Source organism: Sprattus sprattus (genome assembly GCF_963457725.1).
Source record: "Sprattus sprattus genome assembly, chromosome: 17".
NCBI lineage: Eukaryota > Metazoa > Chordata > Actinopteri > Clupeiformes > Clupeidae > Sprattus > Sprattus sprattus.
This window is the reverse complement of record NC_137915.1, coordinates 793,307-818,778: the sequence shown is the minus strand read 5'-3', so window position 1 is coordinate 818,778 and position 25,472 is coordinate 793,307. Positions and strand designations below refer to the sequence as shown.

General features: G+C 42.9%; 2 protein-coding genes across 3 annotated transcripts; one reads left to right on the top strand and one right to left on the bottom strand.

Moving 5' to 3' along the window:
- Positions 1-536: 536 nt before the first annotated feature.
- hspa8b (heat shock protein family A (Hsp70) member 8b) lies at positions 537-7,516 on the bottom strand. Of its 2 annotated transcripts, none has more exons than XM_080855722.1 (9): positions 7,401-7,516; positions 5,894-6,108; positions 5,513-5,718; positions 4,999-5,151; positions 4,175-4,730; positions 3,772-3,974; positions 3,376-3,574; positions 2,516-2,748; positions 537-1,007 (listed from the first exon to the last, which is right to left on the bottom strand). In XM_080855722.1, exons 2-9 carry the CDS (start codon positions 6,096-6,098, stop codon positions 810-812), a joined length of 1,953 nt encoding a protein of 650 aa, XP_080711848.1. In that variant the 5' UTR covers positions 6,099-6,108; positions 7,401-7,516; the 3' UTR covers positions 537-809. The 2 variants fall into 2 exon arrangements, with proteins under 2 accessions (XP_080711848.1, XP_080711849.1); XM_080855723.1 differs by having other exon boundaries at positions 5,894-6,103; positions 7,401-7,446.
- A 6,606-nt stretch (positions 7,517-14,122) lies between these two features.
- Positions 14,123-22,665, top strand: LOC308378212 (zona pellucida-like domain-containing protein 1; the record flags this gene model as incomplete). The annotated part of the gene is made up of 10 exons (XM_080855071.1): positions 14,123-14,241; positions 14,304-14,311; positions 14,966-15,192; positions 16,372-16,556; positions 16,982-17,054; positions 17,449-17,546; positions 17,834-17,914; positions 18,333-18,504; positions 21,519-21,648; positions 22,532-22,665. 10 exons carry the CDS (start codon positions 14,123-14,125, stop codon positions 22,663-22,665), a joined length of 1,227 nt encoding a protein of 408 aa, XP_080711197.1.
- Between the last annotated feature and the right edge of the window lie 2,807 nt (positions 22,666-25,472).

Genomic DNA, 25,472 nt, shown 5'->3' with positions numbered 1-25,472 from the left:
TTCTACTCTGATGGGTCCGTCAAACGCATCACACTCCAAGTTTCAGCACTGCCGTTTACTGTGAACTACCTAAACTATAAACTAATAAATGACATAAATCATGTTTCATTCCGCCTGTTTGGACTGTCATTTCATAGGATTGGATACCTTGTCATAGCTCATCCATGTTGTAGGACATGGACAAATAAATCCATGGCCAGTTGTGCTCTTCGATGAATATGTTGCAGATTGTCAAAGGATTATAATCTTAAATTAAATAAAATAATAATACAAAGGATTATAGTCTGTCCATCACCATTTCTCTCAGGATACATAGACAACAGTCTTGCTCTTACAAGCACTCATACTGGTGCAAATCTGAATGAAGACCTGTTTCATTGGTCACCTCTACAAACTGAATCAAAGTTCACAGAGCCACACAATTAAACAGCCAAATCATTTATTTAGTTAAGATCAACGTAAACATTGCAAAGTGCTAACACAACATAGCACACTTTGTGAGTAAAAAAAAGAAAAGAAAAGAAAGGAGACCCATGCTGGAGAAATCAAAGGGATGAAAGAGGAAAGGGATGAGCCATCAGATGCTCATACGCCTCTGAAAGTCTTTTAGAGGGGCGCAGCTTCTGCACACTCTGCCTCACACACTGGGATGGGTAATGCTTAGGAAAGAACACACTTCAGGAAAGGGTCTCACGCAAACAAAACATGCGCCGGCTGTTTGTGTATGTGGGCAAACGAGTGCGTGCGTGCGTGCGTGTGTGTGTGTGTGTGTGTGTGTGTGTGTGGAGAGGGGAGGGCAGTGGAATGCTTTAGTCGACCTCCTCGATGGTTGGTCCGGATGATCCTCCTCCTCCTGGCGCGGCGCCCGCACCCCCAAACCCAGCAGGCATCCCCTCGGGCATGCCCCCCGGCACCCCCCCTGCGCTCTGGTACAGCTTGGTGATGATGGGGTTACACACCTTCTCCAGCTCCTTCTGGTGGTGCTCAAACTCCTCCTTCTCAGCACTCTGCAGCGGACACACACGTGTGTTAATGAAGCTCATGTACACACTCAACACACACACACACACACTAACTCACACACACCTCACTCACACACACCTCACTCACACACACACTCACACCTCAGTCACTCACACACACACACCTCACTCACACACACACACACCTCAGTCACTCAACACACACACTCACACACCTCACTCACACTCACACACACCTTACTCACACACACACACACTCAACACACACACACACTTACACCTCCCTCACAGTGTGTCCATTCCATATTATGACAGCTTGTGAAACTCCTTCATCTTAATGTATCTATAGATGGTGGGGTTTATGACAGCTTGTCTAACTCCATCATCTTAATGTATCCATAGATGGTGGGGTGAAACTCCTTCATCTTAATGTATCTATATATGGTGGGGTTTATGACAGCTTGTGAAACTCCTTCATCTTAATGTATCTATATATGGTGGGGTGAAACTCCTCCATCTTAATGTATCTATATATGGTGGGGTTTATGACAGCTTGTGAAACTCCTCCATCTTAATGTATCTATAGATGGTGGGGTTTATGACAGCTTGTCTAACTCCTTCATCTTAATGTATCTATAGATGGTGGGGTTTATGACAGCTTGTCTAACTCCTTCATCTTAATGTATCTATAGATGGTGGGGTTTATGACAGCTTGTCTAACTCCTTCATCTTAATGTATCTATATATGGTGGGGTTTATGACAGCTTGTCAAACTCCTTCATCTTAATGTATCTATATATGGTGGGGTTTATGACAGCTTGTGAAACTCCTTCATCTTAATGTATCTATATATGGTGTGGTTTATGACAGCTTGTCTAACTCCTTCATCTTAATGTATCTATATATGGTGGGGTTTATGACAGCTTGTCTAACTCCTTCATCTTAATGTATCTATATATGGTGGGGTTTCTATCTTAATGTATCTATATATGGTGGGGTTTCTGGTGTGTAATGTATCTATAGATGGTGGGGTTTCTATCTTAATGTATCTATATATGGTGGGGTTTCTATCTTAATGTATCTATATATGGTGGGGTTTCTATCTTAATGTATCTATATATGGTGGGGTTTCTATCTTAATGTATCTATAGATGGTGGGGTTTCTGGTGTGTAATGTATCTATAGATGGTGGGGTTTCTATCTTAATGTATCTATATATGGTGGGGTTTCTATCTTAATGTATCTATAGATGGTGGGGTTTCTGGTGTGTAATGTATCTATAGATGGTGGGGTTTCTATCTTAATGTATCTATAGATGGTGGGTTTCTATCTTAATGTATCTATAGATGGTGGGGTTTCTATCTTAATGTATCTATATATGGTGGGGTTTCTATCTTAATGTATCTATAGATGGTGGGGTTTCTGGTGTGTAATGTATCTATAGATGGTGGGGTTTCTATCTTAATGTATCTATAGATGGTGGGGTTTCTGGTGTGTAATGTATCTATAGATGGTGGGTTTCTGGTGTTTACCTGGTTCTTGTCGAGCCAGCTGATGACCTCGGTGCACTTGTCGAGGATCTTCTGCTTGTCCTCGTCGCTGATCTTGCCCTTCAGCTTCTCGTCCTCCACGGTGGACTTCATGTTGAAGGCGTAGGACTCCAGGCCGTTCTTGGAGGACACCTTCTCACGCTGCGTATCGTCCTCAGACTTGTACTTCTCAGCGTCTTGCACCATGCGCTCAATATCCTCTTTGCTGAGGCGCCCTGAACACACACACACACACACACACACACAGACACAAAGTGTGAGTTTAGAGCAGGTTTGAGTGGCCTGAACGCATATACCTCGAATCCACACAGGCCGTACCTGATAGATGAAAGCTTTCTTTATTATTTTTAATGTGTTTTGTTATAAGGTCTGTTGTCCTTTTGAACCTCGCTATCTCCAACTCTCCTCGTCTTTCCTCATATATTTTAGCTTTCCTTACTGCCTTTTCAATTTTGTCTTGCATTTCTATTGATGACCAAATCGCTACCAAGGTATTTATTTCAGTCGTGGTCCACTGCTAGATGTATTTTAGATGTTTTCGCCGTTTTCACTCATTATCTTGGTTGACGGTTGAAAACAAAAAATGGCGCCGTAAATTTCTGTTGCTGGTGGGATAGCTCCGCCCATAACCTCTGTGACATACGTGGTGTCCGATTTTGGGCACAGCAACTTCAGGGAGCCGTGCTGGTGCTGGATTCTCAGCACCAGCAAAATTTTGGTCGAAACGCGCAACACTGGTGCCAAATAAGGCACCGGCCGTCGGTGGAAACAAGGTAACAGATACAAAGAGTGAGTTTAGAGCAGGTTTGAGTGCTTGGCATACGCCCTCCCTAATCCTGTACCTTTGTCGTTGGTGATTGTGATCTTGTTCTCCTTGCCGGTGCTCTTGTCCACAGCGGAGACGTTCATGATGCCGTTGGCGTCGATGTCAAAGGTGACCTCGATCTGGGGCACGCCGCGGGGGGCTGGGGGGATCCCCGTCAGCTCGAACTTCCCCAGGAGGTTATTGTCCTTCGTCATAGCCCTCTCACCCTCATATACCTGCGTGAGCGCAAAACCCATTTAAATGGGACTATCTTCAAGACTGCATATATTTCACGTCTAACGTTAGTAGAGGAGTGATTACTATGTATATAGGCACTCTGTGATTCATTTGAATGAAAAGTGAGTTAAAAATAATTATAAATTAATTATTATTATTATTATTATTATTATATACAGTATGCTGGTGGACCCACCTGGATGAGCACTCCAGGCTGGTTGTCAGAGTAGGTGGTGAAGGTCTGAGTCTGTTTGGTGGGGATGGTGGTGTTTCTCTTGATGAGCGTCGTCATGACGCCGCCGGCCGTCTCGATACCCAGGGACAGTGGAGTGACGTCCAGCAACAACAGGTCCTGCACGTTCTCAGACTTGTCTCCAGACAAGATGGCCGCCTGGACAGCTGCAAACACACACACACACACACACACACACACACAAACAGACGTCAGTGTTGCTGGAATGATCCTTTGACTACCCTCTTCTGTAAAACTACTTTAGTTTCAGTTCTCTCTCCATCAGGTTTTCAAATAACCTACTAAAGTTTAACGCAGCTTTCTCACCTGCTCCGTAACCTACTGGAGTTTAAAGCAGCCTTCTCACCTGCTCCGTAAGCCACGGCCTCGTCAGGGTTGATGCTCTTGTTGAGCTCCTTGCCGTTGAAGAAGTCCTGCAGCAGCTTCTGGATCTTTGGGATGCGTGTGGACCCGCCCACCAGCACGATGTCGTGGATCTGGGCCTTGTCCATCTTGGCGTCCCTGAGCGACTTCTCCACGGGGTCCAGCGTGCCGCGGAACAGGTCTGCGTTGAGCTCCTCGAAGCGGGCCCTGGTGATGGACGTGTAGAAGTCGACGCCCTCGTACAGCGAGTCGATCTCGATGCTGGCCTGGGTGCTGGAGGAGAGGGTGCGCTTGGCCCTCTCGCAGGCGGTGCGCAGACGACGCACGGCACGCTTATTGTCACTGATGTCCTTCTTGTATTTGCGCTTGAACTCGGAGATGAAGTGGTTGACCATGCGGTTGTCAAAGTCCTCACCACCCAGATGGGTGTCTCCGGCTGTCGACTTCACCTCAAAGATGCCGTCCTCGATCGTCAAGATGGAAACGTCGAAGGTGCCACCACCCAGGTCGAAGATGAGCACATTCCTCTCTGCACCAACCTGACAACACAGGAAGCACAAACTTCAGTCAGAACACGAGTGGATGAACCGGTATAACTGGATTCCCATCAAAACCTATTGGTTCCAAAACTGATTAGTAAGTTAATGCAGAGAACATTTCTAAAAAAAAGTTAGTTTCACACAAGAAAGGAGGAAGACAAATACATTGTAATGCAAAATGTGCAAGTGTGCATGAGAGTGCTAAACGTCCTTCCGTAGTAGAAGTGTGTAGAGGAAGTAGACGCGCTGCAATTGGTCCTTGCCCTACCTTCTTGTCCAGGCCATAGGCGATGGCAGCAGCTGTGGGCTCGTTGATGATTCTCAGCACGTTCAGGCCGGAGATGGTGCCGGCGTCTTTGGTGGCCTGGCGCTGCGAGTCGTTGAAGTAGGCGGGCACGGTGACAACGGCGTTCGTAACAGTCTGCAGGGAAACACAGAGAGCTGCCATTAGGGCAATAAAGCCTCCAATTACTTCCCCCGGTCCAGACAGGACTGTCAATGGCAGGGATCTCTTCATCAAAGCACTTTGAGCTGCATTCTTTTGCATGGCAGGTGCTGTATAAAAACGTTTTATTATTAATATTATTATTATAATTATTTGTATTATTATTATTATTATTATTATCAAAACCTCAAGCCTGAAGGAGCACACCTGCTTAAAGCAAATGGAGTCAGTGGAACAAGCATTTCACTACACTTATAGGCTACCTATATGTATGTGACAAATAAAAATACTTTGACTTTGACTTTAAAGGGTAATTTGATGAGGGGACTGTACTCACTTTCCCCAGGTAGGCCTCAGCGATCTCCTTCATCTTGACCAGCACCATGGAGGAGATCTCCTCCGGGTAGAAGGCCTTGGTCTCACCCTTGTAGTCGACCTGCACTTTGGGCCGTGTGGAGTCGTTGACGACGGTGAAGGGCCAGTACTTCATGTCCGACTGCACCACAGCGTCGTCGAACCGCCGGCCAATCAGCCGCTTGGCATCTATGGCAGCAGGGAGAATAATTCAAATATATACACCTCATGAATTCTTAAAAATGGGCGTTTTAAATGGCATTTTCATGGTAAATACAATTTCTAAATTTTCTAAATCTTTAAAAAGATTCGTCTTGCAGCTGGCCAGAATTAAAGAGGGGATAGTTCAGAATAAGTTCCTTACCAAAGACTGTGTTAGTTGGGTTCATTGCAACTTGATTTTTTGCAGCATCGCCAATTAATCTTTCTGAGTCTGTGAAGGCCACATAGCTGGGCGTGGTCCTGTTTCCCTGGTCGTTGGCGATGATCTCCACTTTGCCATGCTGGAAGACGCCCACACACGAGTAGGTGGTCCCCAGGTCAATGCCAACTGCTGGTCCCTTTGACATGTTGCCTGCGCTAGAAAATTGCAAGAGTTTTAATGCACTACAGTCCTTCCCTATAACGTAACACACAGCTAAATTTAACACTCGGAGCGGTTGCTTAATTATTTACTCCAAAGGATCGACTTCTAAGGTCTCTAACTTGGTTAGCGTTCACTGTACAAATGATGACATCCCTCCTCTATGGAATACAGTTAGCTAACCTCTCTGTCTGTCACTCTACGACAGTTGCATCTGACGTGAGTGATCCGCCAGCAGCACCTGTCAAAACCAGTGTCTTACCAACTGACCAGCTGACAAATGAAATCATCTGGCAGCCCAGTTCAGCATAAGGTTAACTCTGAAACACTATCGTTGACGTACTCTCGTTTCGTTTGAACACTGACTTGAAAAAGTCTTAACGTTACCTACCAGTTATGTCGTTGTCTGGTCGTCAGTACCTTTAGATAATATTTCAAGGACACGTTTAAAAACAAAAGAGATATCGCTAGCTAACTAACCAACTGACTGGTAATGTTAGATGTTAACTTTCTCAGTAACGTCTAACATTAAACGTTAAAGTATCGTCAAACAGCAAAGTAATTTGATATAGTTCACATTAATTAATGTCCAAATGTTTCAACTGACACACAGACCGAACATTCACTAACGATTTAAAATGGAAGCAAGGGTGTGACTTCTCTTGCTAACGTTATCGGTTCGCATAATAAGTTCCGAAGCAGGCCTTTGGTGCTAGAACATTTTGTTCGGTTGGCCAACCCAGACGTCTCTGACACCGAAGAGATTCGACTCACGGGGCGCTGAATCATTTAGATTTGTTCTAGAACCTTCTCGAACATAACTGGAAAACGAAACCACAAGAAGCTGTGACAACCAGGCTACGATCATTCATAATAATGTCGTTAAAAACAGAAACGGTTGTCTGTCTTCCGTTATCCTTTCCGTTAAGACTGCACTTGATACAGCAATGCGTACCAGCACCGCCAGCATCTTTATCCAGCTGCCAGCTGACATACGACACCCCTCACTGGACGGGAAAGGCTCCCTGTCAACTGTCAGATGCGTTTGACAACGATAGCCAATGTTTACGGAACTTGACAACCTTACCATACTGTCAGACAATCCCTTTTACAATTTATACAACGTTAAGACTAAATTCAGTGAACATTTGCTATCTACCATTATAGAAACACCACGAACGATTCAGTTTTCTGACACATTACATAATAGGCCGGTGCAATTCAGTTGGAATACTGCCGTTGGTCAGCTTAACTGAATATATTTGCCCCGTTATGTCGAAAAACTTACCTCAATTCAATGTATAATAAATTGGAAAGTCTGTTCGGTGATGCAGCTGCTTCTCCAGTTCACGAACGTTATTATAAAATAGGGAGTCACCGGCCGCCTTTATATGATAGCTAGCTGTAGAAACGTCGAGAACAGACTGCAGCCGGGTCGGCCAATCAAACGCCTCGAACAAACCCAAGCAACTTCCGTCTATCTAAAATATCCAAAATATTTGCTTCTGTCTTGCGCTTGTCATACGGAGGCACTCTCCCCTGCTGTCACTCGACGCAGTTCAGTAACCGCGTCTGCCTTTGTATTTGAATTAGGCCTATGCTCGATGTGTAATACAGTTGTGTTGGCCTATACTTAAAAGGACCTGTGTTTTAACATCTTTGTTTAGGCTTCGTAATGTAGCCTATGTGTTCTGTTATATTATAAAACTACTACACATTTTATAAGGCTACATAAACGTTTAGGTATGTTATTTCAAACTAAATACATGTATTTAAGTCGTAATTAAAAGAAGCCCGTAGCCTAGTCAACATGGGACAATCAGTTTAAGGAATCTGTTGTCCCATAACCTATGTCATAAATGTGTCACATAACCTATTGCATATTATGATGGTAGGCTGTCTGACCCAAGAATCATCATAGATACAGGAGATAATTCAGGCAAATTGGAAAGGCACTTTTATTCCTTTGTCCAAAAGGTGTCGCTATTGAGACAAACACTCACTACATTTTATTTTGAAAACCATGAATCTCTGGAGCATATTTATGCTTAATAGCCATCTAAATCTGATACATTTGTGATTTCACATTTCAAAAAACAATTATATCAAGGTTTTCAGTTTGACCACCCATAAGAGCTCCCAAAAATCCCCAAATATCATGATGTTTTGACTATATGATGGTGGCAACATGAACGTTGTGGTTTCTGTGAAAATTGTATCCAGTGAAATAAGCAATACACTGACACAAATACGCAGGCTCCTTCTGGCTCTTACACTTCAAGCTAAACTCTGCTCTCTGCTGATAAGGCGGAGACTGTTTGAGTGTGTGTGTGTGTGTGTGTGTGTGTGTGTGTGTGTGTGTGTGTGTGTGTGTGTGTGTGTGTGTGTGCGTGCGTGTTTCTCTGTGTGTGTGTGTGTGTGTGTGTGTGTGTGTGTGTGTGTGTGTGTGTGTGTGTGTGTGTGTGTGTGTGTGTGTGTGATAGAGCCAGGGGCAGAGTTCATTACATATTGACTCTAGTCAAGCAATACCAGTCCAACCACTCACTGTAGGTTCAGCTAACAGGCACTGGGCAGAAGCAGCACTAGGCCCAGAGGCAGCATTAGGCCCACATACTGTATAATGGTAGGCGTTGCGGGGGCTCTGTCCCGGCTTGTTTGTGAGGTGAAACCATTGGCAGCGCTGTCGGGCTGGGCCGCCGGAGTGACTCATTGGTGGGAAGCTCATAGCTCGGCTGCCATAACTGTTAGTTACACTTCCAGGACAGCGTTGTGATGTGTTGGATGTTTCCCAGCATGCCTTGGACCCGAGGCTGCATTCAGCTAACGTGTCTGCTAATCTGGAGCTAACGTGTCTGTTAATCTGGAGCTAGTGCGTCTGTTAATCTGTAGCGTTCTGTGCTACAACTTGATTAATGTCTTCTTTTTTGTGTGTGGCGTTAGCATGTGTGACACTGTTATCATTTCAACAGTGTTTATTGCTGTGTGACGCCTGTGTGTTAGCCCCTGGGCTAGCGTATCTTTCACCATCACAGTCTTTGTAATGTCAAAGTTAGATATGACTGTTCCTCTCAGTGTGCTAATAGTGTTAGATATGACTGTTTCTCCTAATGTGGTAATAATAATAATAATAATTAATTTAATTTATAGCTCACTCTACATTCACATGAATCTCAGAGTGCCACAGTAAGAACATGGTTAAAAAACATAGTAAAAAAACATAGTTAAGAACAACCTATAATAAAACGTAGTTAAAAACATAGTTAAAAACATAGTTTAAAACATAGTTAGAAACATAGTTAGAAACAATAGTGTTGACTAGAAACAATGACTGTTTCCCCCCGTGTGGTAATAGTGTTAAATGTGAGTGTTCCTCTCAGTGTGGTAATAGTGTTTCCCGCCACATTAAAACACCCACTGTCAGAAAAAAAGGAAACAACTCATTGTTGACTTGGTACCAAAGTTACAGTATGGCTACACTGAAACCTAACCCCGGAGGCTTCCCTTTCCGCTGAAAGAATGGGAAAGGTGTGCTTAATAACAATGGGGTATGGCTATTATGTGCTGGGTGTGATGGAGTCTCCTTTATGCAGGAGAGATCAACTACTAAACAAGCATACTCTCTGGAGGAGGGAGGCCATGAAGGGGAGATGCTCTCCTGAGGGACGTGAGCAATACGGGGAAGTCAAAGGAACAGTGTCTCTGCTTTTGAAACTAGAGGACTAGCACCCGCAATTAGGGTTTGCTACGTCATTAACTGCCTTTGCATAGTGGGCATGATGTACCAACCATAGTGCCAGCCAAGGCCTGATCGTGCGAAGTACAGACATGTGTGCCAAATACGTACACAAGAGGCACAGAACAGGGTTTGTCACCATGAGCTTTTGTATTGTGCTTGTGTGGTTGTTTTTAATGTCTATTTTGTTGTGCTGTGCTGTGCTGTGTGTAAATGGATCCACAGGGATTGAATCTAAAGCATCTCAGAAGTGACCTCAGGTACTCCGCATCATGGACACCCATACTGGACACTACACACACACACACACACACACACACACACACACACACACACACACACACACACACACACACACACACACACACACACCACACAAACACACACACACAAATGAGTTAATTCATTTATCTCAAATTGGTTAGATTACTGCAACGCACTCTATGCTCGTCTGAAAAAAAAGGTTGTTAAACAAACTTTAACTTATCCAAAATGCAGCTGCTAGAATAGTCAATAGAACTTCATAATTCAATCATATCACCCCTGTTCTTAAATCACTTCACTGGCTCCCTGTACCACAAAGAATTGAGTTTAAAATATGCCCCACCCTATATCTCCGACTTGATTTATTTTTATGATCCATCGCGTTGCTTAAGGTCCTCCAATAAATGTCTTCTCACGACCCCAAGAATAAACACCAATGCTGCACACGGTGCCTTTAGTTACTGTGCCCCAACCCTCTGGAATAGTCTACCTCTGGAGTCAAGGGGCCTCATTCTCGACAGCAGTTGGGAAGACTTTCCGAAGGATTTCAGAAGGAACTCCACTTCGGAAACATTTATGAAAACATTTGCATTCTCGTTATTTTTTTCTTCTGTGCTTTCTTCTGAACTTCAGACAACTTTCAGAACTCGAAATAGCAGTCGTAACTCTGCCGTAATCTTCTCAAATGCGATTCCACGGGCCATCTTGTGGTTATTTCAGGAATCGCGTTGAGGAATGACATTTGAAAAAACTCCGTATTACAGTAAAAGGGTTAACGGGCGAATTTGTGAGAACCCGTTGGTGATTGCGTTCACGTCAACTCTACAGACATCCTCGGATTAAAATAATTATGATAATAATAAATACGAGAATATTTGTATCATTAACAATTACGTTTCACATTTATAGTCATAATTATACGAGGTAGTGTTTATTGTTACACTAAGTCTATATGGCTCGTAGCTTGACTGTTCTCTCCCTTGTACGTCACTTTGGACAAAGGCCGCGTCTGCTAAGAGACTGATTGTGAATGACATGAACACTGCAAATGTAAGTGAATAAATAAATAAACACTAAGCTCAATCTCTAAGATCTAAGGCATGAATTTATTGCAGTTTATACTACTACTGGTGGCCAGTTTTCACCCCTATGGTGGCCATTTCGGACGAGAGGACGGACTACAATTTATACTAGTACTTGGAACCGGTCTTCACACCTATGGTGCCTATTTTTCGATTTAAAAAAAAAAAGTGACTACTTAAATGTGTTTTACGGACTTCGGACGTTCAACGTTATACAATATCTCCACCTTATTAATGAACACCTGTTACGAGGTGGATTCGGGAGATTGTGACAGCACACGTTTCTAAAATTGCGTCTCCTAATAATGAGCTGGCAGGGCGTGTATGTATGCAAATCCACTTTCACGAGAACGCGCATCAATCTAAGAAGCTAATCGGAAGGAACCCAGCTGAGAAGACTTCGGCTGCTTATGAACACATTTTCAAGCGTGTGGGAATGCAGCGGAAGCGTTTCTCTTACGTTGTTTTTGCGAAGTCGTGTAAGAAACATTTCTGAAGAATTACAGAAAAAGGTCGAGAATGAGGCCCAAGGTCATCGCACTTAGTTCTCTCTTTTAAAAAGGGAATTAAAACTTTTTTTATTTTCTTCAGCCTATTCATGACTATAGGTCTTCGTTTTTAACACTTCATTTTATGTTTTTATTTGTATTTTATTCATTTTATTGTTTTTATTTCATGTCTATACATATATATATCTTTTATTTGTTATTTTGCTAAGTCTGTTTGTTTATTTTGTTTGTTTGTTTGTTTGTTTATTTTAGATAATTGAATGTCTTCCCTGCACTCAAAGCACATTGTGTATATGTATAACATGTGAAATGTGCTATATAAATACTTAAACTTGAACTTAAACTTGAACCCATACTGGACAGCCATACTGGACACCTATACCGGTTCCACTCTCTTAGCACAGTCACAGTCCCTCGGTTCTTTTGAACTTATAAATAGATTTGCATATCCCTGTGACACTCGTATTTACAAGACATGATTACAAAACAGACTCCTGGCAGAGAAACTAAGCTTGCTGCTAAAGAATAATTCAATACGTCAGCCTCTTCACTTTCTCTCTGCAATCATGGTGAATGCAGAGCACACCTTCAGTCAACCTGCTGCATAACTCCAACCTGTGGAACCAGATGTGTTCACATGTGCCGTCTGGCACAATAAAACATGATACTAAACTGTCTTTAAGTGGAGGAAAATAAAAAGTTATGTCTTTACAAAGTGGAGGAAAATGAAACTTAAGATAAGAAAGCCGTCCACGAGTAGTTTTCCCATTGACTCCCGCTGCTCTTTGATGAGTATTCATGTTCATGTTCAGGTCCCAGAGGACCCTCTGTCCCCTCCACAGTGACAGCACGGTGACAACCACACCATGCAGGACCCTCTGTCCCCTCCACAGTGACAGCACGGTGACAACCACACCATGCAGGACCCTCTGTCCCCTCCGCAGTGACAGCACAGTGACAGCACGGTGACAACCACACCATGCAGGACTTGTCTGCTTTCCAGGAATATGATTTGAAATGTATCAGCAGTGAAAAGCGTTTGAGTGTGTAAAAGTCTAATGTCTGAGTGAGCTGGATATTAATTCATCTCTTGGTATCGTCAGGCCTATATTTTATTACGTTACTGACAGGCGATCACACTGCCTGAGACACTCAGTGCTGTTGTGGCACATTTCCTGCCAATTCCGCTAAATACAGAATTATTTTTACAATCGAGTTCTGGATTATATAACGAAACATATGGTCTAATGATGCACTGACCGGAAAAGCTACTGTGAGAGTTTATTGGATATGTATTGCATCCCAGATCCGATGTTTCATAAACACAAAACATTAGGGTGGTATGATGGAGAGCTCATGTTGCAGGTGTTGGGTCCTATTGCGTTTCAGGGCTATTGTGTCCCGGGCTGGGCAGTATAAGAGGAGCAGACAGGGTGGAGGACCGGGAGATCCGTCTGTGTCTGAGCGCTCGTCTGGGATTTCTCTCCTTTCAGCGGTCATGGTAACGTGCTCCACTTCATCATATTCACATGTATTACCTGCTAATGGCATCTTTTGATAGTGCAAATAGAGATATATGTAATAGTAAATTAAAATATATATATAAAAGTAAACTAGACTTTGTGAAATTGCACTAAAATGAAATCCATGTTGTTTGAGGAGAAGTGATTGGAGATTACAGTAATTTTAAATTTATTATTATTATTTTTAAAGGGACCGTGTACAGTACATTGATAAACATTTCCTAGAAAAATGTAAATGCACCAGAATTAGAATGGTTAGCTAGTTTTCATCCGTGGTCCCTTGGCAGGGCATGACAGAGAGATATGGAAATAAAATAAATAAATAATAATACAAAATTATATAATTAAAATAAATAATAATAATAATAATAAAAAAAGATAAGCAACAGTTTGACAAAACAGTGCAGTTAAGAAAACAAATTGTTAACACCAGACAGACATACAAGGTAAACAACAGTGTGACAAAACAAGTATGGTTATTAACTCCTTATTGATCCATGGTGTTTGAGGAGAAGTGATTGGAGGTTACAGTAACTCATTATTGATCCATGGTGTTTGAGTCGAAGTGATTGGAGGTTACAGTAACTCATTATTGATCCATGGTGTTTGAGTAGAAGTGATTGGAGATTACAGTAACTCATTATTGATCCATGGTGTTTGAGTCGAAGTGATTGGAGGTTACAGTAACTCATTATTGATCCATGGTGTTTGAGTAGAAGTGATTGGAGATTACAGTAACTCATTATTGATCCATGGTGTTTGAGTAGAAGTGATTGGAGGTTACAGTAACTCATTATTGATCCATGGTGTTTGTGGAGATGTGATTGGAGGTTACAGTAACTCATCATCATCCATGTTGTTTGAGGAAATGTGATTGGAGATTATGTGTCTTGATTGAAATGTTGACAGGAAATGATGTCGACGTCTTTGCTGGTCTTCCTGTCCGGGCTGCTTCTCCTCTGTCGGGCTCAGACCACCAGACAGCGCTGCGCTGCGGACGCAACCTTCAGAGCACCCAGTGAGTCCAACCCTCCTGTATATCTCCTGTGCCTCTCTGTGTGTCTCTGTGCCTCTCTTCAGAGCACCCAGTGAGTCCAACCCTCCTGTATATCTCCTGTGCCTCTCTGTGTGTGTCTCTGTGTCCCTGTGTCTCTCTCTGTCTCTGTGCCCCTCTGTGTCCCTGTGTCTCTCTGTGTCTCTGTGTCCCTGTGTCTCTCTGTGTCTCTGTGTCCCTCTGTGTCCCTGTGCCTCTCTGTGTCTCTGTGTGTCTCTGTGTCCCTGTGTCTCTCTGTGTCTCTGTGTCCCTGTGTCCCTGCCTCTCTGTGCCTCTCTGTGTGTCCCTGTGTCCCTGTGTCTCTCTGTGTCTCTGTGTCTCTGTGTCTCTGCCTCTCTGTGTCCCTGTGTGTCTCTGTGTGTCTCTGTGTGTCTCTTTGTCTCTGTGTCCCTGTGTCCCTGCCTCTCTGCCTCTGTGCCTCTCTGCCTCTGTGTCTCTGTGTGCCTCTCCGTGCATCTTAACCTCTGTGTCTCTGTGTCTCTGTGCCTCTCTGAGTCCTGCCATGTCCATGTCCAGAGGGACAGATAACCTGTGTGTCTCATTAGCTTACTGGGTGTTGTGTCATCTTGGAAGATTGTAAAATTTGTATTTGTGTATTTTAAGTATTTTAAGCATTTTTTAAAAGACAGTATTTTTCCATACATTACACTTGAATGGGATAGTTCATAGTCCATACTGTGTTGTACAGAAAACTCTGACATCACAGTGACCTGTGGGACCAATGGGATGTCGTTGAGCGTCCTGCTGTGCCCGATGTACTTCGCCGGCTACAACGAGTCGCTCATGGCGCTCAACGGCAGGTTTTCCACCGCAGAGTGCCAGGGTACTGCCAACCTCACCGCCAACCCCCCGTACCTCCAGTTCAACTTCGGGATCAGCGAACAGGCTATCAACACCTGCCACAACACACTGAAGGTACCTGCCCTCCTAGTACCTGCTCATCCACAGAACCACACTAGTCACCTGCTCTCCGGTCCTCCCTCCTCTCTCATCATCAGACCCACACTGGTCACCTGCCCTCCCTCCTCTCTCATCCCTCCTCTCTCCTCCACAGATCCACACTAGTCACCTGCCCTCCCTCATCCACAGATCCACACTGGTCACCTGCCCTCCCTCATCCACAGATCCACACTGGTCACCTGCCCTCCCTCATCCACAGATCCACACTAGTCACCTGCCCTCCCTCCTCTCTCATCCCTCCTCCCTCCTCCACAGATCCACACTAGTCACCTGCCCTCCCTCATCATCAGATCCACACCAGTCACCTGCCCTCCCTCCTCTCTCATCCCTCCTCCCTCCTCCACAGATCCACACCAGTCACCTGCCCTCCCTCCTCTCTCATCCCTCCTCTCTCCTCCACAGATCCACACTGGTCACCTGCCCTCCCTCATCCACAGATCCACACTGGTCACCTGCCCTCCCTCATCCACAGATCCACACTAGTCACCTGCCCTCCCTCCTCTCTCATCCCTCCTCCCTCCTCCACAGATCCACACTAGTCACCTGCCCTCCCTCATCATCAGATCCACACCAGTCACCTGCCCTCCCTCCTCTCTCATCCCTCCTCCCTCCTCCACAGATCCACACCAGTCACCTGCCCTCCCTCCTCTCTCATCCCTCCTCCCTCCTCCACAGATCCACACCAGTCACCTGCCCTCCCTCCTCTCTCATCCCTCCTCCCTCCTCCACAGATCCACACCAGTCACCTGCCCTCCCTCCTCTCTCATCCCTCCTCCCTCCTCCACAGATCCACACCAGTCACCTGCCCTCCCTCCTCTCTCATCCCTCCTCTCTCCTCCACAGATCCACACTAGTCTGCTGCTCTGCTGTGCAAAAGTCTTTGGCCTTTGTCGTAATTTTTTTCAAATTTGTTCAAATTTTCAAAACATTCTTATGCATGCACTTTGTAGACTGTATTGTTTCCAGCGTGCTTGAAACATTTGTATAGTTTGTGTGTGTGTGTGTGTGTGTGTGTGTGTGTGTGTGTGTGTGTGCATGTGTGTGTGTGTGTGTGTGTGTGTGTGTGTGTGTGTGTGTGTGTGTGTGTGTGTGTACAGTATATGTGCATGTGTTCACAGACTGATGTATCCACAGATCACCAGTCAAACAGGATCAGGGGTGTTTGTGCAATACTCTAGCGTGCAGCACGTGAACATCTCCGGGGTCATCAACTCCCATGACCCCAACGCTGGAACCATCACGTACAAGGAGGAGATCATCTACCTGTTCTCCTGTCAGTATCCACTGCAGTACTTTGTCAACAACACAGAACTAAGCGTGTGAGTAGAGCCAGACGACAGCCTATGTGTGTGTGTTGGGAGGGTGTGTGTGTTTGTGTGTGAGAGAGAGAGCATATGTGTGTGTGTATATATACATGTGTGTGTGTGTGTGTGTGTGTGTGTGTGTGTTCGTGTGTGAGGGGAGGGGGGTTAATGTGTATTGTGTATGTGTATATTTATGTGTGTCAGTGTGTGCTGTTAGAGGGTGGGGGAGTATGTGTGTGTGTGTGGGGGGGGTGGGGGTGTATGTGTATGTGTGTTAGTGTGTGTGTGTGTGTGTGAGAGTTAGAGGGAGAGTATGTGTGTGTGTGTGTGGGGGGGGGGGGTGTATGTGTATGTGTGTTAGTGTGTGTGTGTGTGTGTGTGTGAGAGTTAAAAGGAGAGTATGTGTGTGTGACACACTAACACACACATGTCTCTAACAGGTCTGGGGTGAGTCTTGCTGTTAAAGACAACAATGGCAGCTTCATTAGCACACTGGGCATGTCACTCTACATGGTAAGATACATCTGTGTGTGTGTGTGTGCGTGTGTGTGTGTGTCTGAGTGTGTGAGTGTGTGTGTGTGTGAGTATGTGTGTTTGTGTTTGTGTTTGTGTGTGTGTGCGTGTGCGTGTGCGTGTGCATGTGCTTGTGCATGTGCGTGTGCGTGTGCATGTGCGTGTGCATGTGCGTGTGCGTGTGCATGTGCTTGTGCGTGTGCGTGTGCGTGTGCGTGTGCGTGTGCGTGTGCGTGTGCGTGTGCATGTGCTTGTGCGTGTGCATGTGCGTGTGCATGTGCGTGTGCGTGTGCATGTGCTTGTGCGTGTGCGTGTGCGTGTGCATGTGTGTGTGTATGATACATTTTGGAACTCTAGAGTGTAAACTGGTGTAAGTGTGTGTTTTGCACCATAGGATCAACAGTACACACAGCCAATGTCAATACCACAAAATGGACTCCAGCTGAAAACTCGAATCTTCGTGGAGGTTAGGGCCACCAATCTCACAAACAGGTACATTAACAAATAGTGTGATTACAAACAGGTACATTAACCAATAGTGTGATTACAAACAGGTACATAATCAATAGTGTGATTACAAACAGGTACATAATCAACAGTGTGATTACAAACAGGTACATTAACCAATAGTGTGATTACAAACAGGTACATTAACCAATAGTGTGATTACAAACAGGTACATTAACCAATAGTGTGATTACTCTTTCAGCACACCCGCCATGGCGGCTCACACAACAACACTAACTCACTCTGACTGCTGTCAATCATCTCGCTTACAGGTTCAATGTTCTCCTGGACCGTTGCTATGCCACCACCGATCCTGTGCCCATGAACAGCACCTACTACGACCTGTTTGTTGGGTAAGTACCCCAGAGTTAGCTCCTCCTACGACCTGTTTGTTGGGTAAGTACCCCAGAGTTAGCTCCTCCTACTATGACCTGTTTATTGGGTAAGTGCTTCAGAGTTAGCTCCTCCTACTACCTGTTTATTGGGTAAGTTCCCCAGTTAATACAGATGACTCTCTCCCACAGTCCCATCAGACACAAAGAGCCACAGTAAGAGTTCTGGGGAAAGGGAACCAGTCAGTCTTTCTCTTTTTTAGAGGGGACTCTTAAGGCCAATTTATACTTCGGTAGACGACACTTTTGAAAAGGTCCTGTGTGTGTGCTGTGTGTGCTGTGTGTGTCGTGTGTCCTGTGTGTGTGTGTGTGTTTTGAGAGTGTCCTTCCTGCGTTCACACACACACCTGCTAAGAGTGTTTCTGGCGTCTCCCCTCAGATGTACCAAAGATCCACAGACCGTGGTGCTCCTGAACGGCGTCTCCCAGAGAGCCGAGTTCTCCTTCGAGGCGTTCCGCTTCACGGAGCACAAGAACAAGACCATCTCCACGTTCTACCTGCACTGCCTCACCCGGCTGTGTGAGAACTCCAGCTGCGCCGCCATGATGCCAGTAAGTCACCGCATTCACCACAGGACCTACCTGATACCACGGCAACTAACTAACAGTCACTATGCAAGCCTCCATGATGCCAGTAAGTCACCGCATTCACCACAGGACCTACCTGATACCACGGCAACTAACTAACAGTCACTATGCAAGCCTCCATGATGCCAGTAAGTCACCGCATTCACCACAGGACCTACCTGATACCACGGCAACTAACTAACTATGCAAGCTATGGTAAATTACATCATTAATGAGAGATGAGGCCTGTAGATCAGACATTACATAAGGCAACACTTATTTTCATAAATGTGTCTGTAAGTACATTAACACAATGTCATTTTACAAAGTCATGAATTCTTCATAATTGAGAAGAAGGAACTTCTAAAAAACACCTATAGAAAACAATCACACAGAGGGATTATGGGTAAATCTCTAAAGCGTGGCTGGCTTTTTTTTTTTTAGCTCTTAAGCACCTCTGCTGGACAGGAGTATATAATATACCTATCATTGGTTTGTCATTGGAGAGGGTCACACTGAAGCAACAGCATGTTATTTTATCTGAAGAAATTAATTACAGACCACAATCTTTCAACAAGTGCATTAACAATAAAAAAAATTGAAATTAAAATGCAACTGTAAGGGTTTACTCTAATAAAGCTGGTTTGTGGCTTTCTGAAACTAGTACCCATTCCAGAAGCAGTGTTGTGAGAGATGAGGTGGAAAGTTGTCCACATAAGCAAATATCTTTGTTGAAACTCTAAGGAGCTTTGTTGTCTGTAAACAGAAGCAGCATGAAGGGCACATGGTGTTGTGGACATACTGTAAGGCAAATGGCAGTACCCTGTAGTGAAGGTAGGGGGCAGTACCCAGCAGTGAAGGTAGGGGGCAGTACCCAGCAGTGAAGGTAGGGGGCAGTACCCAGCAGTGAAGGTAGGGGGCAGTACTCAGGAGTGACATACTGTAAGGCAGAGTGAAGTACCCAGTAGTGAAGGTAGGGGGCAGTACCCTGTAGTGAAGGTAGGGGGCAGTACCCAGTAGTGAAGGTAGGGGGCAGTACCCAGTAGTGAAGGTAGGGGGCAGTACCCAGTAGTGAAGTGGTAGTAATAAAAGCTTCCATTATATGTTCAGGTGCAAACTCTCTCATCATTACATTACATTATATTGTGTATCTGTCCAGAAGCACATTGGTAGACGGCCTCTCTGTGGTCAACTGTGCCTTTTAGCCCTTATGAAAAAACTGTCTTACAAGTTTTCCTTTAGTTAACACGTTATGTCTAGTGTTCCTTAAGTAAATACGTTCTGTCTAGTCTACAGTATGCCAGGTTGTAGTTGTGTCTCTAGTTTAGTACACTGTCTCTATTCAGTAGTAGTTTAGTTGTTTGGCTGTAGTTTAGTGCGCTGTCTCTATTCAGTAGAAGTTTAGTTGTTTGGCTGTAGTTTAGTGCACTGTCTCTATTCAGTAGAAGTTTAGTTGTTTGGCTGTAGTTTAGTGCGCTGTCTCTATTCAGTAGAAGTTTAGTTGTTTGGCTGTAGTTTAGTGCACTGTCTCTATTCAGTAGAAATTTAGTTGTTTGGCTGTAGTTTAGTGCGCTGTCTCTATTCAGTAGTAGTTTAGTTGTTTGGCTGTAGTTTAGTGCGCTGTCTCTATTCAGTAGTTTAGTTGTTTGGCTGTAGTTTAGTGCGCTGTCTCTATTCAGTAGTAGTTTAGTTGTTTGGCTGTAGTTTAGTGCGCTGTCTATATTCAGTAGTTTAGTTGTGTGGCTGTAGTTTAGTGCGCTGTCTCTATTCAGTAGAAGTTTAGTTGTTTGGCTGTAGTTAAGTGTCTCTATTCAGTAGTTTAGTAGTTTGGCTGTAGTTTGGTGTCTCTATTCAGTAGTTTAGTGCGCTGTCTCTATTCAGTAGTTTAGTTGTTTGGCTGTAGTTTGGTGTCTCTATTCAGTAGTTTAGTGCGCTGTCTCTATTCAGTAGTTTAGTTGTTTGGCTGTAGTTTGGTGTCTCTATTCAGTAGTTTAGTTGTTTGGCTGTAGTTTGGTGTCTCTATTCAGTAGTTTAGTTGTTTGGCTGTAGTTTGGTGTCTCTATTCAGTAGTTTAGTTGTTTGGCTGTAGTTTGCTGTCTCTATTCAGTAGTTTAGTTGTTTGGCTGTAGTTGGGTGTCTCTATTCAGTAGTGTAGTTGTTTGGCTGTAGTTAAGTGTCTCTATTCAGTAGTTTAGTTGTTTGGCTATAGTTGGGTGTCTATTCAGTAGTTTAGTTGCTTGGCTGTAGTTAAGTGTCTCTTGTCAGTATATTAGTTGCTTGGCTGTAGTTTAGTGCGCTGTCTCTATTCAGTAGTAGTTTAGTTGTTTGGCTGTAGGTTAGTGTCTCTATTCAGTAGTTTAGTTGTTTGGCTGTAGTTAAGTGTCTCTTGTCAGTAGTTTAGTTGTTTGGCTGTAGTTTAGTGCGCTGTCTCTATTCAGTAGAAGTTTAGTTGTTTGGCTGTAGTTTAGTGCACTGTCTCTATTCAGTAGTTTAGTTGTTTGGCTGTAGTTTGGTGTCTCTATTCAGTAGTTTAGTTGTTTGGCTATAGTTTGGTGTCTCTATTCAGTAGTTTAGTTGTTTGGCTGTAGTTTGGTGTCTCTATTCAGTAGTTTAGTTGTTTGGCTATAGTTAAGTGTCTCTATTCAGTAGTTTAGTTGTTTGGCTGTAGTTTAGGGTCTCTGCTCAGTAGTTTAGTTGTTTGGCTGTAGTTTAGGGTCTCTGCTCAGTAGTTTAGTTGTTTGGATGTAGTTTAGTGCGCTGTCTCTGGTCAGTATTTTAATTGCTTGGCTGTAGTTTAGTGTCTCTATTCAGTAGTTTAGTTGTTTGGATGGAGTGTAGTGTCTCTGGTCAATAGTTGTTTAGTCGACTCTCTGTTTGGTTGTGATGTAGTCATCTCTCTTTACTTGTTTCTCAGTCTTTGAGGACCAGTCTCTGGTCAGCGCTGGGTGTTGGTCATTCAGCTGGTGAGCCATTCTCCTGTCTCTGGTCCTTCCTCTTAGAACTGCGGCTCGAGGAGAAGAAGGGAGGCGGAGTCTTTTTGGGCCGACAGACAGAAGAGAGAGGCGGAGACTGAATCGTCTGATGTTGCAATGGTGTCATCCGGGCCAATCGTCACAAGAGCTGAAAGTGGTGGGAAGATTACACTACAAACTAAGAATTAAACAGAAAATAACTTCAACACTGAAATCATTTTTCACCATGTTATGCATATACCTAGCATTTGTCATAAATACAATTTTGAAGGTTTGTTTACATAATGTTTGTACATTTGTTTGTGTTTACCAGCATCCCCACCAAGTGCTATGCAAGGTGAGCTGCTCTCATGACTCTTCTCCCATGTGTCTGTCACGCCACCATGAAGATGAACTCAACACCACTCAACTCACTTCTGTTTATTTATATAGTTTATATATATAGTTCAGTCCACTAAACACTGTTATGGCAATATGTAATATATAAGATAAAAAGATGTAAGATAATAAGATAATCCTTCACTAATATCACACCGTTATAGAAATATATAGTATATAACATAATAAGATTATCCTTCACTAATATCACACCGTTATAGAAATATATAGTATATAACATAATAAGATTATCCTTCACTAATATCACACCGTTATAGAAATATATAGTATATAACATAATAAGATTATCCTTCACTAATATCACACCGTTATAGAAATATATAGTATATAACATAATAAGATTATCCTTCACTAATATCACACCGTTATAGAAATATATAGTATATAACATAATAAGATTATCCTTCACTAATATCACACCGTTATAGAAATATATAGTATATAACATAATAAGATTATCCTTCATTTATATCACACCGTTATGGAAATATATAATATAAGAAGCTAATCCTTAACCAATAGCCCACTGGACATTTCTCCTTTGCAATGATGACCTCTTCTACTGCTGTCTGTAGCAGAGGAGGCGTGGTCAATTCACCATGATTGACAGATGCGCTTTAATCCGTTCTCTGCTTTTCCAGCCACTGGCCCCGCAAAGACTGGGGGTGATGTGACAGGAGTGGCGGTTGCCGCGGGGATCCTGTTGGCCGCATGTGTTGCCATGGCAGCCGTCATCGCATTCCTGGTGAGGAGGAGGATGACTCGCCTAGGGTGAACCTGCCAGTAGCTCTGCTGACGCTGACCAATCAAGGATCATGTTCATCTTAAAGGCCCATTATGCAACAATTATACTTCAGGATTAGGGTTAGGATAAGCAGTTTAACCTTAAAATAACAGCTTAAAAAAAAATGGGGCGCTACAATGACTTTTAATATGGAGAATCGCCTGTGTGCCATTGCCATACCAGGGTCCATAGGCATATAACTGCGTTCTGTAGTTTTGCCTGCCGCAGCCCGGCAGCCTGACTTGTTTACTTTCTGCCGAGTAAGTAGCTTATTTTGCCGTCTTGTTTTGTCTTGTGTTGCACTTGCTTGATGTTTGACTGTGTAAGGACAGTTGTTGAGTAACTAGTTTGTCATAATGTCAAAGTCAGCACATTTTGAAGAGATTTCATTAGTTTTAGCTGCTAGCATACCGTTAGCGAATAGCTATTGATCCGTCGTGCTGCTATAATGCATGACTACTTCAGCTTAGTGGGTATGATCAGAAACGGTTCATTGGTTGTCTAGTTTCACATGTGGTCACACATGTTTTGACACAGTGGTAAGGGGATTGTCTTAGACATGTGTGTGTGTGTAATGTGGGGATTGTTTTAGACGTGTGTGTGTGTGTGTGTAATGTGGGGATTGTTTTAGACATGTGTGTGTGTAATGTGGGGATTGTTTTAGACATGTGTGTGTGTGTGTAATGTGGGGATTGTTTTAGACATGTGTGTGTGTGTGTGTGTAATGTGGGGATTGTTTTAGACATGTGTGTGTGTGTGTGTGTCAGCCGGTACAGCTGACACGTATCTGTTTGCACGGGGTGATATTCCCATTCCCCTCGGCTCTCTGGATGACGGCTATCTCATGTGTTATTGACGTATAAGTTCTCATCTTATTGTGTCTCATCATATCTACAGTACTTAACCTTATCTTCTGCTCCAGCATAGAACCAGCACACTGTTGCCTAGTTACCAGGTTTTTTTTTTTTTATATGTAAACAAATACGGGATGCATGCATGGGTCAATAAACAAATGGTTTTGGTGTGTGTTGTTGTGTTGTGTTGATCTGTGGGGTTAGTGTCAGGTCCTGGGATGTGACTCATTCTCTTATGAACCCTCCGTCACAGACAACTGGTTATCTATGTGCTGCTTTAGCACAACAAAGCCAACTTCCTGTTTTAAAAGCTCTTCTTCCTGTTGAGTGTAAGACATGGGGGACAGTGAGGGGCAGTGCTGTGGGGCAATGAAGCTTGTACATAATGAATCCCCTTTTGCACATAATTAAATCACTCTTCCACATAATTAAATCACTCTTACACATAATGAAATCCCTTTTGCACATAATTAAATCACTCTTACACATAATGAAATCACTCTTACACATAATTAAATCACTCTTCCACATAATTAAATCACTCTTCCACATAATTAAATCACTCTTCCACATAATGAAATCACTCTTACACATAATTAAATCACTCTTCCACATAATTAAATCACTCTTCCACATAATGAAATCACTCTTACACATAATTAAATCACTCTTACACATAATTAAATCACTCTTACACATAATTAAATCACTCTTACACATAATTAAATCCCCTTTACACATAATTAAATCACTCTTACACATAATTTAATCACTCTTTCACATAATTAAATCACTCTTACACATAAGGAAATCACTCTTTCACATAATTAAATCACTCTTACACATAATGAAATCACTCTTCCACATAATTAAATCACTCTTCCACATAATTAAATCCCTTTTACACATAATGAAATCACTCTTCCACATAATTAAATCACTCTTCCACATAAATAAATCACTCTTACACATAATGAAATCCCTTTTGCACATAATTAAATCACTCTTACACATAATGAAATCACTCTTACACATAATTAAATCACTCTTCCACATAATTAAATCACTCTTCCACATAATGAAATCACTCTTACACATAATTGAATCACTCTTACACACAATTAAATCACTCTTTCACATAATTACATCACTCTTCCACATAATTAAATTACTCTTACACATAATTAAATCCCCTTTACACATAATTAAATCACTATTACACATAATTTAATCACTCTTCCACATAATTAAATCACTCTTCCACATAATGAAATCACTCTTACACATAATTAAATCACTCTTACACACAATTAAATCACTCTTACACATAATGAAATCACTCTTCCACATTATTAAATCACTCTTCCACATAAATAAATCCCTTTTACACATAAGAAAATCGATCTTACACATAATTAAATCACTCTTACACATAATTTAAGCACTCTTTCACATAATTAAATCACTCTTACACATAATGAAATCACTTACACATAAGGAAATCACTCTTACACATAATTAAATCACTCTTACACATAAGGAAATCACTTTTACACATAAGAAAATCACTCTTTCACATAATTAAATCGATCTTACACATCATTAAATCAATCTAACACATAATCAAATCACTCTTACACATAATTGAATCACTGTTTCACATCATTAAATTATCTCTTAGTATGTTGAGATTATGCCACTGTAGAATCAACCGTACTCTAATATAAGTACATATCTATATGAATTGAACCATACTATAATATAGTATAAGTATACATATCTATATGCATTGAACCATACTATATATAATAAGTACACATATCTACTGTATATGCACCATAGGGGGTACAATGTCTGACAGCTGAGTCAGTCACAGGACAACAGCCTAGTGTAAAGAAACACACACACACGCACACACACTACTCACATACACACACACTACAC

Coding starts and splice junctions, on each gene's coding strand:
- hspa8b (XM_080855722.1), bottom strand. CDS start 6,098: ATGTCAAAGGGACCAGCAGTTGGCATTGACCTGGGGACCACCTACTCG. Junction 5,152..5,512: donor CTGAGGCCTACCTGGGGAAA/GTGAGTACAGTC, acceptor GTTTCCCTGCAG/ACTGTTACGAACGCCGTTGT. Junction 2,749..3,375: donor CACAATCACCAACGACAAAG/GTACAGGATTAG, acceptor GTGTGTGTTCAG/GGCGCCTCAGCAAAGAGGAT.